General features: G+C 57.3%; 1 protein-coding gene across 4 annotated transcripts in view; it reads left to right on the top strand.

The window, feature by feature from the left end:
- The window catches only part of NFATC1 (nuclear factor of activated T cells 1), a 106,255-nt gene that overhangs the window by 21,785 nt on the left and 71,043 nt on the right, over positions 1-13,427 (top strand). For all 4 annotated transcript variants that reach the window (XM_081078640.1, XM_081078642.1, XM_081078641.1 and 1 more), the window contains exon 3: positions 5,969-6,128. In XM_081078640.1, the coding sequence (XP_080934766.1) occupies positions 5,969-6,128 (160 nt within the window). The remainder of the gene's footprint in view (positions 1-5,968; positions 6,129-13,427) is intronic.

The raw sequence follows: 13,427 nt of genomic DNA, 5'->3' as shown, positions 1-13,427 counted from the left end.
GGGCAGCGGTGACACCCAGCGTCACTGTACGGTGACGTCCCACCAGCGGGCGTATCTGCTTCACGGTTTGTTCGTGCCCGTCCTCCACTCAGCGGGTGAGTCTGAGTGGAGTCTTCGTATGAGTGACGGCTGGAAGGCACAGGCTGGACACTGGTCCCAAAGCCTCACCTGCGTGCGGACTGGTTAGCGCAGGCGTAGTGGAGAAACAGGGCGGCTGCCTGTGGGGTTCTCGCCCAGGCAGAACATCCCTCCCACCGATCCGTCCATCTGTCCGACGGGGACGGCCCCCTGAGCCTTGGCTGCTCTGTCTCAGCGTAAATACCGAGAGAATCAGCGCCCTCCTGGGGCTGGACAGTGTGGCCTGGAGGGACAGAGGACAGACGAGGAGGGACGGAGGGCAGGCTGTGAGCACCTCCTTTTCCGCGTGGGCGGGTTTCTGGAGAAGACGGCTTCCTGTCTCATGGAGCGCCCCGAGTTGCAGGGGTGTCCGAGGCGGCCGGACAGGCTTCTCCCGCCCGCGCAGCGGGAAGGCAGGGCTCCCCAGTGGGACGGCCGAGCTGGGTGGTCCTGAGCACACCCGCTCACAGCCCGAGAGCTGTGCTGGTCACCTTTTAACCTTTTCAGTTAGAAAAAAACAAAACAAGAAACAATTAGGAGGCCTCTGGCCGCAGAGCCTGAGAAAGTGAGAAAGGTTGGGTTCCATCGTCCTTCAGCGGAGATTGTCTTTGCTTTGGCGGATTTGAGTCCTGCCAGGTCCACAGTCTGTAGCTTCAGCTACTTGAGGAGTATTGGCGTCCTAAAAAGCCTTTACCGTTTTCTTCTAAGTGGTAGGTACACATGGGCTCTGACTTTTAGAAAACTCAGAATTGAAAGGGTTTCGCCCAAACCATTAGGAACTTACCCGAAACACTGATTCTGAGACTCCTGCACTCAGCGATGTGGGCGGTGGGTCCACAGCAAGATTGACCCTCGGATGATGAGCGGACACGGCCTTTAGGGCCAGGCAGGTTTCTGAAGGGCCCTCACACACGTGGGCGAAGCGGTGGCTTTTGTTCAGTGCTGTCCCAGCGGGCGAGGGGCGACGGGGGCTGGAACTTGAACAAAGTTGTCAGCTGGGGTTCCACAAGGACGGCCTTCCACTGTCGAATTTTTTTAAAATGCAGATAAACGAAAAGACAAAGGGGTCGCTGACAGTCCTCCCACCGCCGTGCCGTGGTGGTCGGTAAGCACACGTCTCCTGTGGCCGTTTGCTCGGTGTTACAGAAAACTGTGCACACTGGGGGGTTGTAGACATAGCCCCGGGTCCTGTGGGTCCCCTGACGCTGGTGCCAAGTGGCTCACGGTCAGCTGGTCTCGCCCCCACCCCCCACCCGGCCAGTGAGCAGCATGTCCCAGACGTCACATTGGCTTGTACTGCCAGGACAGGGACTCGTTTTTAGAACTGGGACCCATCCGCTGTCGTAGGAGATGCTCATAAGCAATTTGGAATCACCCTTCTGGCGCGAGCGACCCGCCTGCCATGTGCCGTCTTCAGGCTCCGTCCCTCAGTCTCCGACTGGCTGCCACTTTTCCTGTCCTGCTTTCTCCCTCCCCAGCGTTCAGCTTCCCCAGCCCTGATGGCACAGACCTCCTCTGCGGTGTCACCTGGCGTGCTCCTCTGTCCCCAGTGTTCCTTGTGTTTTTCTCACATCAGTGCTGAATCTGGGGAAATTGCTGGGGTTGTGGCTTCGTGTTTTGGAAGTGGCGTGTGCGTGTCCCTCGGGAGGCAGACCTCTCTCTGAGGTCACTGATGAAAGAGTCTAAAAGTGGCTTTCAGGTTCAAATGGAGAGACTAGGGTTGAAGGTCAGTCCTGCGCCTGTTCTGCCCCCATTAGTGCTGGGATCTCATGGGCGGTGGGGTCACCGCCTGCCTGTGGGCCGAGAGGAGATGGGATGGCCCCGTGAGCCTGAAGCACCATTGTCCGCAGGGAACCACCGTCCAGAGCAGCGGGGCGTGGATTGTGCGGTGGGCCGTCTGGGTCTCCGTGCGGCTCCCTGTGGTCAGCGGTGCGTCCACAGGGATGAGGGGCGTCGCAGGGAATGGTGACGGTCTTCACGCACAGAGACCCTCGAGGCCGCACTTGGTCTGAGTCGAGGTGTCCATTCACACAGAGGGGACAGCTGTGATGACAGAGGGGACAGCTGTGATGACAGAGGGGACAGCTGTGATGACGGGCGCCTCACTGCGGACCTTCTGCGTGGCTGCAGGAAGGAAGCAGCTCTTTGTGAATCTTTTAAAAAGAGTCCCCGATTTTGGGTCACAGTGTGTAGGTGGCCTGAGGCTGTGAAATAAGCGTTTAAAAAATTCCTTCACACTTTTTCTGTGTGAAGGAAACAAAAGCTCAATGAAAAATGAAAGGCTTTCTCGTGGGAAACGGGCGGCCACAGTGGCTCCGACAGTGGGGTGACTCAGACTGGGAATGCGGGGGTGCTTGTTGCCCACGGGGAGCCGCGTCCACACAGCACAACCAGCTGGGACGGCACGACTCGCTTTCCGGGTGTTGTCACCCGAGGTGTCCCCCAGCGAGGACGACATGGTTAGGGAATCACCGGGAGCCCCACGCCGGAGCCACGCTGCTGTGTGACCACGCCGTCCGAGCTCCCGGTGGCTGGGGGCTGTGGGCGTGGCGCCATCTTCACCTAGTGCCACCTGTGCCCCGCTGCGCGGCAGTGACAGCAGTCACGTGATGGAAACAGCAGGCGCTCAGCAGTGAGGTATGGGAGATACGGGGCCACGTGTGATAGCAGCTTCCTGGCCTTTTCTAGGAGGTGATGATAATATTAATGGGTGACGTGACCTGGGTTCTTATATACCAGGCACGACGACAAGCATTTAAAAACTTTGTATTTTATAAGAATTCCGGATTCGCAGAAGGTTACAGAGAGATCCGTCCCTGTCAGCCAGAGTCCCCAACAGTGACACGTTCCGAGGTGGCCACTGCCAGCCCTGGGCCGCAGGAGGAGAGCGAGCGTGTCGAGGGCTCAGGGAGGCGCGTGTCTGGGCCCCACACGCCTGGTGCCGACACTGCCATGCGGTCTGTGGGCAGGGCTGCGTCCGAGGCTCTTCGGACTAAAGGCAGCTTTCGCCAGCGCTGCGCCCAAGACTGCTGGAGCACGTCTCCTGCGTGTGACTGTCTTGTGTTCTGTGAATTTACCCTTCACGTGACGTTCGCAAGGCCACGTCCCACGGTTTCTGGTGGCCCTCACAGGCCCAGGGAGCCGTTGGCACTGTTGGCCATAGTTGGATGTTAATTAATGACAGGGATCGTCCCTGCGTCTGTCCACAGCGGCCTGTGCAGGCCCCGGAGAAGCAGGTCTGTGTTGTGATGGGGGCTGGGGCCTGGGGGCCACACTGTGTTCGAAAAGTGCGCGTAAGACATCGGGACACGTAGAGGCCTGGAGAGTCTCAGAGGTGTCACCACAACCGGTGTGGACGTGTTTATATTTGTCATTAATACGTGATGGGTGGTTGTACTTCGTGTGATAGAGTCACGTGACAACGCAGCTCAGGCCTCCTTGGTGCGCGGAGCATGGCACGTGGTCCCCCCAGCAGCTGGGGGTGTCGGAGGTGTGTCCCAGCGTCAAACAGTGCCGCTCTTTGCTGTGCCTGTGACTGTGCCAAGGAAACAAGCACAAAGGAGCCCGGGTCTCATGCCTGGACGCTCACGTCTCTGGTATTCATAAAGCCATGAGGCCTGCAGCTGTGGTTGAACCGCTCTGAATATGCCAGAATGCTCAAAATGTGATCTTTAAATTCAAAACAGCCAGCACATCACATGTATTTTTTATTTTGTTAACACGTATCCCTTTTTATATAAAAAGACTGAACTCCACCCGCAGCGGCGGGGCTGGCCGGAGCTCGGGACGGGCAGGGCCGTCGTCAGCACTTTGCCCCAGTCGTAGGTCTTCCTTCTGAATCAGACAAATTCTCGTTTTTTGTGGAGCTGCCAAATCCATGCTGAAAATTTCCAACCAAAAACAATCATTTTAATTGTCTCTATTACAATGTTGTGCCGTGAGCCAGCCTGACTACAGTGTGTGGCTGAGACTAGCAGCGATTCAAGAGCAAATTATTTACACTGTTTGTTTTGTGACATTGAACGGCAAAGTGGTTTAGATGGTCCATCTGCCCTTAGCCCGGCTGTGAGGGGGGCACATTCCTTCCTCCTCCTCCTCCTTCTGTCTCTCTCTCCCCCCCTTTCGCCCTCTCCCGCCCTCCCACCCTCTCTCTAATTTCCTGGGAGTCAGAGGGACCTGACTTTTTGTTTCTTTTTCTGTTTATAGTAACAGGTAGCCTTGTAACTCAGGCCCACAGCTTAGGGAAGATGACGTGGTGTGAGTGGCACACTGGGTTCTCTCCATAGAGGGGCTGCCATGTGGGCCGCGGTGCCTGGGGCTCTCGATGGCACTGCCCGCACAGTGTCTGTCTGTCTGGGAGCCGGGTGGGGCGGGGGACCCACTGTAAAACTGTCATTATGGATCCGGACCCTGTGCACTCTGGCCGGCCACACAGCGTCCCCGGCCCCAGGCCCCCCTCACGCAGAGCAGGAAGCCCTGCGCTCAGTGGCCTCCCCTTCTCCTGGCAGAGGTGCCGGAAACGGAGTGGTGCTGCTGATAACCTCATCCAGGAAATGCCTCTGCCGGCCACAGCCCCTGAAACTGCCACGTGCACCATGGCGCCTCCCGACCAGGAAAGCTGTCACTGGGCTGCTCTGTAATGCCACTCAGAGGTGACACTGTGCTTGATGGAAGTTCCACCGCGCCCAGCCCCGTGACTTTGCATTTTCTCATTCCTGTGCTCACGCGTGCTTATCCCATGCTTACTGGTCAAATTGGGGATGGCTCAGGTTGTGCAGGTGAGAAACATGTGCTGGCCCCCAGCGTCTTGTTGAATGTAGGAGCCGACAGGCGCAGAGGGTGGGCTCAAGCTGTGTCATCTCCGTCACCCTCACGTCCTCTGCAGAGTCCGGTTTGCAAGTGGCAGTGGCATAGGGGACTTCCAGCAGCCCCCAGTAGACACACACAGCCCTAAGAGCAAAGTGGCCGAGGGCCAGCGTCCCCAGGGCTGTCCCCTGCCTGACTGCTGGGTGCTGCAGGCCGACGTTCGCCCTGTTTGCGGGGATTCACTGAGGGCATCTGGCCACATCTACACAGACTGGACACACATGGCTCCTCTCGTGCTGCACGAGTGGGATTTGCCAGGAGAAGGAGAGGCCCAGCGGTGTCGGCGCAGCCAGGCGGGGCCTTTCCCCCTCCATGGCCAGGATCCGACGCGTGTTGTGTGGGGAGTAGAAGGGCTTTGGCGTGAGCAGGTCTGGTTGCACGTGGCAAGTTGCCTCCCCCTTCAAAACCTCCATCTCCTCATCCGTGGAACGGGCTGTTCGCGCCCATGTCCAGTGCCTTGGGCTGTGAGGACGTGTGGCACAGCTCCCCTGCCCCCTCGCTGGCTCCCCACTCTTCCCTGTTGGCTGCGAGGGCTGTCCTGCTTGTCTGCATGAGTGACAGGCTGGGGTCACCAAGTCCCAGAGAGTGGTAGGAGGGAGCGCAGGGCCAGGCCTGCAGGGTCTCAATCCCAGGCGCACCCCTCTTGATTCTAGAAAGAGCTTTGATTCTAGAAAGAGTTCTGGAACCTGCCTGATGGGGGAGGTTGAATAAGTCACAGGGGCCTGTCGAGGAGGAAGGGAAACACGGTGAAGCCGTTGCAGCAAAGTGTGTCCGTCTTACTTAGGGACCGTGTGGTGAGTAGCGGATGGGCCCACCCCTCGCCGAGGTCACGCGGGCACTGGCTTCGCAGACACTTAACTTCCTTGTGTCGGGACAGAGTCCTTTTCAATGGGAAGGTGAACCGTCAGTCAGATGGTGAGGGACGCGGAGCCGCCCCTCCCCCACAGTGACACGCGGCACTCTGACCTCTGCTGTTCCCTTGCAGCCCATCCCTGCCTGCCCTCGACTGGCAGCTGCCGTCACACTCGGGGCCCTACGAGCTGAGGATCGAGGTGCAGCCGAAATCCCACCACAGAGCTCACTACGAGACGGAGGGGAGCCGGGGGGCCGTGAAGGCGTCAGCAGGAGGACACCCCAGCGTGCAGGTACCGCGCTCTGCTCCCACACCAGGCACGCGCACCCAGTGCCTCTGTGGTGACACCTAACACTCTCCTGTGTCTCCCTTTTTAAACCTACTGTGATGTCCTGAGCAGGCGGGTGGCTTGTTTTCACAGGTAGGTCCTGGTCTCCTGAGGACACATCGTGGCCAGTGTGGGACCCACACAGGCCCCACTGCTGCGCTCAGAGACGCTCCCACTCCCACACACTCGGGCTCAGTGGCAGTGGCAGTCCTTGGGCCCCATGTGGAAGTGGGAGCTTCTCTTCAGTGCGGTTCTGCTCTGGGGCACAGGTGGTGGGCACCCAGGAGCCTGGCTGTGGTTGGGGACTGATGGCTCATGTCCCCATGGCCATGGCTTACAGTTTGTAGGGGGTGGGTCACTCAGTGACGTCAGCCAACAGCCTCATTGTTCTCCGTCTAGATGGATGCTGTCCATCCCCATGGTTTCCTGAGTGGGCATATTTTGGTCAGAAAAGATAGGAAAGACAGAAACTATAAATCAGGGAGAGACATCTTGGCCAAGAAATCACCTGGGCCACTGCAAGGACGCGACTCACTTCCTGGATGGCAGCGGGTGGGCAGGGTGGGCTGGGTGTCTTCTGTGCTACGTGGGAGACTTGACCCTGGGTGCTATTTGATTTTCAAGGTCCTAGAATGCAAAATTTAAAACAAAATAAGAACAGTAATACCTCAGTTTTTGAAAGTCTTCGTAGACGAACATTTCGATTTACGAACGCCATAAACCTGGAAGTAAATGCTTCGGTTTTCGAACACGTCTCAGAAGTCGAACGTGTCACATGGTTTCTGCTGAGTGCAAGATCCTGAGGCCTAGCTGTCGGCTGTTTTCAAACTTTTCAGAACTCGAACAGTCTTCCGGAACGGATTACGTTAGAAAACCGAGGTACCACTGTATAACCTTGAAATAAGCATTTTTATTTCAAAGACCTTTTCTGTAACCAATCTGCAGAAAGATTTCTCAGAACCGCGGGGAGAGCTTGTCGCATCGTTTCCTTTCCAGAAGTTGCAGTGAGAAAGTTGGAGGCTACCGACAGCCTTGCCTCCCGTTTCAGTGCAGCCGCAGATATCACGTCCATGCCGGTGGACGCCGGCCTGCTCGTGTGGTCACCACCACTCAGCGACAGACAGACGATGGGCACGCGAGTGTCCAGTTCCGTGGTCAGGGCCACATAAAGAACTGAAACCAAGGGGTGGCCAGGCGCTGCGGGCCTGGGCTACGGGGTGTCCTGGGGGAAGCCTCCCACCAGCCTCACCTCACGGGCAGAGCCCAGCGGCGTGGGGGTCACAGCCGTCTCTGCCCCGCTGTGGCTCAGGACCACCCCCAGCCCTGCCAGCTCCCAAGTGAGGTCAGCAGGGAGAGCCCTCACTCTGTCTCTTTCTGTGGCTGTTTGCCCTTTAACCGTTCATTTCCTGGCACTGTTTCCAGACTCTGCAGATGGCTAACCTCCAACCGTATCTGCTAACACAGCCCTCAGAGGGGTCCTTGGCCCAAAACAAATTCCGTGGACACAGAGGCTGCCTTTGGTTTGCGCATTTTCAGTGGATGGTTTTAAAGATCTCATCTTTCGTCTTGAGGGCCTCACGTGCTTTAAGGCCATGGTTGTAAAGGGTGGCCCCGCACCTGCCTCACCAGCCTCACTGGGAATACGTGAGCTGCAGACTGTCTGGCCCATCCCAGACCACTGAGTGAGGCCCCAGCTCGGGGCGGGCGGGGGCCCTGCCGGCCCCTCCACATGGAGGACTGCCGTGAGGTGTCAGGCCGTGGGCGGCGGTGCTCTGGCTCCCAGTGGGAGGCTGACACGCAGTGTGGCCATGCCAGGAGTCCCTCTGCTAGTGGCGCCTGGGTGCCCGCCCCACCTCACAACACTGTGGGGTGAAACATGGTTTACTCGGCTTCAGACTTAGAGCATTCGTCGGCTGGTGGCCAGGCGGTGTCTCTGTCATCAGGATAGGGACAGGTGTGGTCCACCTTCCCACACTCGTCACCCTTCTCCACCCAGGATGTGAACTCCCACATGGGCTGTTTGGCGGGTGTCAGTGTTTCCTTAGGTCACTTGGTACCTAATCAGCTGGAAGTCTCCCCAAGGAGACCTTGTGACCGTCACACACACTCCAGCCTTGCCCTGGAGCTCCACGCCGTGAGCACTGACAAAGAACGTTTCTCCCCAGTCTATGCCCACCACAGACGGGGCGCCCCGACCCTGCTGTCTGGGGAAAGATGCCCACTGGGAGGGGTGCTCAGCGGTAGCTTTATTTCTTTCAATTTAGATAAATAAAAAGCTTGCGAGGGAAAGCGGGCACGGAGACAAGTGGCTGTCTGCCAACGCAACAATCAGCGCAGTGGGAAGGTGCTGGGGGGGCAGCGGCCGGCCAGACTCCGGGGCGTTGCTGGGGCCAGTTAATACCTGCTTAGTTAGCGGCTTGACTCTGTGCAGAGGCCGGCTGACATTTTAAGTTGCCGCCTTCCCAGGTGGAGAAAGGTCAGCTAATGCCTGCGTTTAGCCAAGCTCCATAACTACAGGCATTTAACTCCCTTTCTTGCTACGGTTTCCACGGAACAAAAGTGCGTGGTTGCTGAATGGGAGACATATTACAGCAGCGAGGAAATAAAGGAGAAATGAAAAGAAAGCAGCATAGAAATAATGGCCAAGGGCCCCCGTTGCTTGTACATTACACCGGTCAGGGGCCCTGGTCCTGGAGGACGGAGTTTGTCCTTGAAATACAAAGTGCAGGGCTGGTGGTGGCTGTACCTCCGCACGTGTGACTGAGAATTGTCCCCGGTGGAGGGTGATTGGAAGGTGGGGGGAGAGTTGTGGGCGTCAGCGTGGCTGCTCCCAGCTCGGCTGTGGCCCCCGGGGAGGCACTGTCCCCTGCATGCAGAGTGGCACTCGCTGCCGTGCCCCCAAGCCTGCACCGCGCTGTGTCCATTCTACCGGCCAAGTGTCCTGGGCACTCGGTGGTGTTCCCCAGTGTAGACAATGCTTAGAACACTGAGATCTTTTGGAGGAAGTAGGGAACTTAGAACAGTATTTAAAAATACCTTAAAACGGTATCCTCAGAAATTACTTCAAATTAAATGATGGCAAAATGGAAAAGGCTAGTTATGAGTTTAAACAGAATGAACACCTGCCCTCCCCTCCCCCCCGCTGCCCTCTTACAACTGAAACCAAAAAGGAAAAGTGCCCTAAACACAAAATGTCAGGCTGCCTCTATTGAAAGTCTTCATTTGTGAGAAATTAGTAATTTAGGGTTTTCTCATCCATCTGTGGCAAAGTGACCTTATGTCTATGCAAGTGTGAGGTAAGCAGTTAAAAAGAGGGGATTTGGGGGGTTGTTTTCCCTTTTGGTTGGAGGACCACAAATTGGATACAAATAGAATTTGCACATAATTATAAAACAAATGAAAATAGAAAGCTCGCTTCGTCGCCGTGGAAGCTTGGTGACCACAAAGTCTTACTCTGCGGTGAGTTATTTTAGGACAGCCGCTGACGCCAGCGGCCTGATGTCTGTACCCTCACCTTCCTCTTCACCAAAGGCTGTGGCCACAGTGCCTCAGGCAGGACACAGACTGACCGGCAGCACCGTCCCGAACCGCCTCTCCCGTGGAGTGTTGAAGAGTCGCCGTGTTGGCGGAACCAAGGCACTTCCGCTGGATGGAAACGTGCTGTCCTCACATACATCCAGCTCGTCAGACTTCGTCTCTGTTTCCAAAAGTTTGTCCAAGAAGCCAGAGCCCTTGATCTCCTGCAGACAGGAAATGCCCATAGTGCCTGGCGTGGGGACATGGCCATTCCCCCAGCACCAATGACTCAGGAGCTGCCTAGCAGCCACAAGCTCTGCATCTGAAGATGCTGATGAGCTGAAACGTGTCACTTTTTAACAGGAATAGACAAACATTTGAGATTAGGGGACACTTCAGCATCACGTGGTCTTCCCCATTTTTATTTGGGGACATGTGCATGTGGCATTGCCCGGCTATATCTCGGAAGGTTTAGGAAGCCTCCTGCCGCTTAGGGTCCTTCCTGGATTCGATGGCCCTGGGGGGGGTGTCTGGCAGGTTCTGTCTGGGACCCCCTCCGTACCCTCGCTCTACTCCCCTGCTTGGCTGAGGTTGGGTAGCATGACGAGCATCCTGAGCAAGCGCCTGCTCCACCGGGCAGCTGAGTGGCTCAGCCCCGGTCTGCCCAGAGCCCCGCCGCTGGCCTCCGCCGTCTTGTTATGTGAGATGAGTCCGGCAGAGAACGCTACCGGCCTGGACTTCTCCCCTGTCGATGAATGACGCGGGCACGCACACACGGTGGCATCTGCCGTGGGCACCCCCAGTTCTCAGGGTGTCTGTCCACATCTGTGGCCACTGCTGCAGAGGCAAGAGAGGCCCAGGAATGTCACCTCCAAAGAAGATACAGCATCCTTTCTGTGCCCGTCGGTGCCCGTGACAGTGCTGCCAGTGGTGCTGGCAGAGCAGAGGGGACAGAAAGGACAGCAGCTGGTATTTTACGTCGTGGTTCTGTTTCTCCTGAGCCCTGAGTTCACTCAACCATCTTGGAAGACGGCAGCACCGAGCCCTCCTGGACGTGCTCAAGGTCGAGGGTCTCCAGGCTCAGGCAACTTCTCTACCCCTGACGGCAAGTTCATGAACCAGTGACAGGCCAGCACCTCGGTGTGGGTTGGGCTGGGCATTCTGGGAGCCTGGGGGCTGCTCGCTGTCACCCAGTGTGGGACAGCAGGCTGGTACTGAGGTCCTGGCAGTGGCTCAGGGGAGGGACGGCTTCTGCCCCCTTCCCTGCGACAGGAATACAGAGGGGCCACCAGCCCGCGTGGAAGATGCCTTTCCAGGGAGATGCGTGAGGGCTGGTCCTCTTCTGACATTTTTACTGATAAACTAGAGAATTCTGTCTCTGAGCAGCCACCACCTTCTTCAGACAATAGTACGGAGGCTCCAGGAGGCTGAGGGGTGCCTACGTCCCCACTGCTCATCTTGGTCTCCTGTTCTCCGGGCGCCCCTCTCCCATCATCCTCGTGGCCTCTGTCCAAGGCCACGCTCATCCCTCTTCTCTGCTGTCGGCATGCGTGCCCATCCCCACAGCCGTGCCCACGTGAGCGTGTGGTGGGTGAGAGTCCAGAGGCCCGTCTGCAGTGTCCTGTGTCCCCACTCCCAAGGGGGCGTGAGGAGCCACCTGGGGACGTTTGAGTCTCTGATCCAGGGGTCAAAGGCTTAAGCTCTGTTTACTAAGGCATGAAAATAAGTTTCTCGATAGTATCTAGCCCATCACACAGGAGGCCGCCGGGTTTGTGTGAATAATTAATAGGTCCCTGAAACATGAAACACAGCAATGACTTTGTCAATTCCTAAACAGCATTTTAGGTTTGTAACTTGTTTTCTGGTCAGTTATGGTTGACCAGTGGAACCCCTGTCTGGCCGATGAAGGAGCTGAGTCCGGAGCTGAGGGCCAGGTGACGCTGGCCCAGGACTCGGGGACCACCCTGGCCCAGGCAGTGGGGACGGGGGAAGTTTCGGCTTCAGGCTCAGGCAGGGCAGGCAGGGCAGCCTGTGACCCACTGGTTCCAAGGGACTCTCTTTAATTAGAGTGCTTGGCTTGAAGGCTTAACTTTGCCACCCCTAGACCATGACAAATATTTTTCTATCATTCAAGACATTTGAGAGCTGAAACCATGAAATGAACACACAGGAAACAACTTGTTTTTTTCAGGTGGTTAAAACTGACATTCCAAGTCAAGCGGTTACAGCTCTCATTTTATGTAGGGCCTTCCCGAGGGCATGGAGGGGCTGGCACCGTCCTCGGTTTTGCGAGCAGCAGGCTCTGGGAGGAGTTTGAATACTGTGGATAAATAGCGGCTCCCCATTATCCAGTGCCCCCATTATCTGGTGCCCCCGTTATCCAGTGTCCCCCATTATCTGGTGCCCCCCGTTATCCAGTGTCCCCCATTATCCGGTGTCCCCCGTTATCCGGTGTCCACAGCATATTTTATGTTATATGAAGCTTTGTTCCGCTTTTTCTTGTTTCATTTCCCATTGTTATCTCCTTCCTACACTCGGGACAGGATTATTAACCTGGAAAGCCCGGGTTTTCACAAAAGCCAGAGAAAAAGATGTCACTGAAACAAATCGTATTTGGTGCCAACCCTTAGGCCCGAGTAGGAGCCGAGCATCCAGGAACCACAGAGCAGCAGCTGTGCCCAGGGCCCCACACACAGAGCCACACGCCACCAGTGAGATGTAAAATGCAGGTCTGACCCCACCGCTGCGCACGGCCGACCTGCACCAGGCTCAGATTAATTTTTCATGGCGGCCTCGGCAGCAGACGCCTGCCCTCTGCTGTTTCGCGGGGTCCAGGCAGTCCCTGGCCTCCCGCATTCGTGAGCTGTGCAGGTGTCATCAGTATACCTTTCCCGGTGTCCCACCGACATAGGTGGCACCCACAAAAGTGCGCTTGCTTGGAGCCCTGAAATGTGTCGTCAGCTTTTCTGAGGAGCGAGGATTTGCTCGTCGTCCTCCGCCCTCCAGCAAAGCCCCGGAGGCTGTGGGTGTGAGCAGGAGCCTCTCCACTGCACGTTGTGGGCGGGGCAGTGGTGCTGGCCTGTAACGGCCACGATTGCACCCGTAAGGAGTCAGGGCGACCAGCGCTGGGCAGCAACCATTACCCAGGTGCTCCTGGTTTTCTGCCTTTGTCTGTGGGGTGTTTTAAGACTGTTCTGCGTTTGAGAGAGAAGGCTCTGGATGGGTGGGACGTGACCTCCTGAATTGCTGTTGCATAACTGTCTCCTGAACGGCCCTGCCCAGGCCCAGCTGTGGGCTGGGCGCCTGGAGCGCCCATGGCCGCTCCCTCCCGGTCGGGTGGGCGCGGTGTCCCTGTCCCATGGGGCTGCTGCCGGACAACACTGGTCTCTTGTCTGTGGCCGGGGCACTTGGCTCTGTGTCAGCAGATGGCCTGCTCGGCCCTGCATGGGCCCAGCTGTGCCGAGGCGGGGTACACAGTCACCCCTTGACCGATTATGTGGTGGCCGTCCCTTCAGCAGCACTTGTGCCAGGGAGGGGGGCAGGCTACGGCCTGTCCTGTGGGCGTCTGGGCATCTGGCCGGCATTGCCCACGTGCCAATGCCGAGAACCTTTGTGAGGTCCCCAGGGCCAGGCCCTGCCCTCGGCTGTCCTTTGGGTGACGAATGGCAAACACCAAGGGCCGGGCATGGCTTCCAGAGGGTTTAGCTTTGTCCATCCCCTGTAGACACTCAGGGAGTGGCCCACTAG

Source organism: Rhinolophus hipposideros (assembly GCF_964194185.1).
Source record: "Rhinolophus hipposideros genome assembly, chromosome: 17".
Classification (NCBI taxonomy): domain Eukaryota; kingdom Metazoa; phylum Chordata; class Mammalia; order Chiroptera; family Rhinolophidae; genus Rhinolophus; species Rhinolophus hipposideros.
Note: the sequence above shows the minus strand (reverse complement) of the source record. Positions and strands in the feature narration are given on the sequence as shown.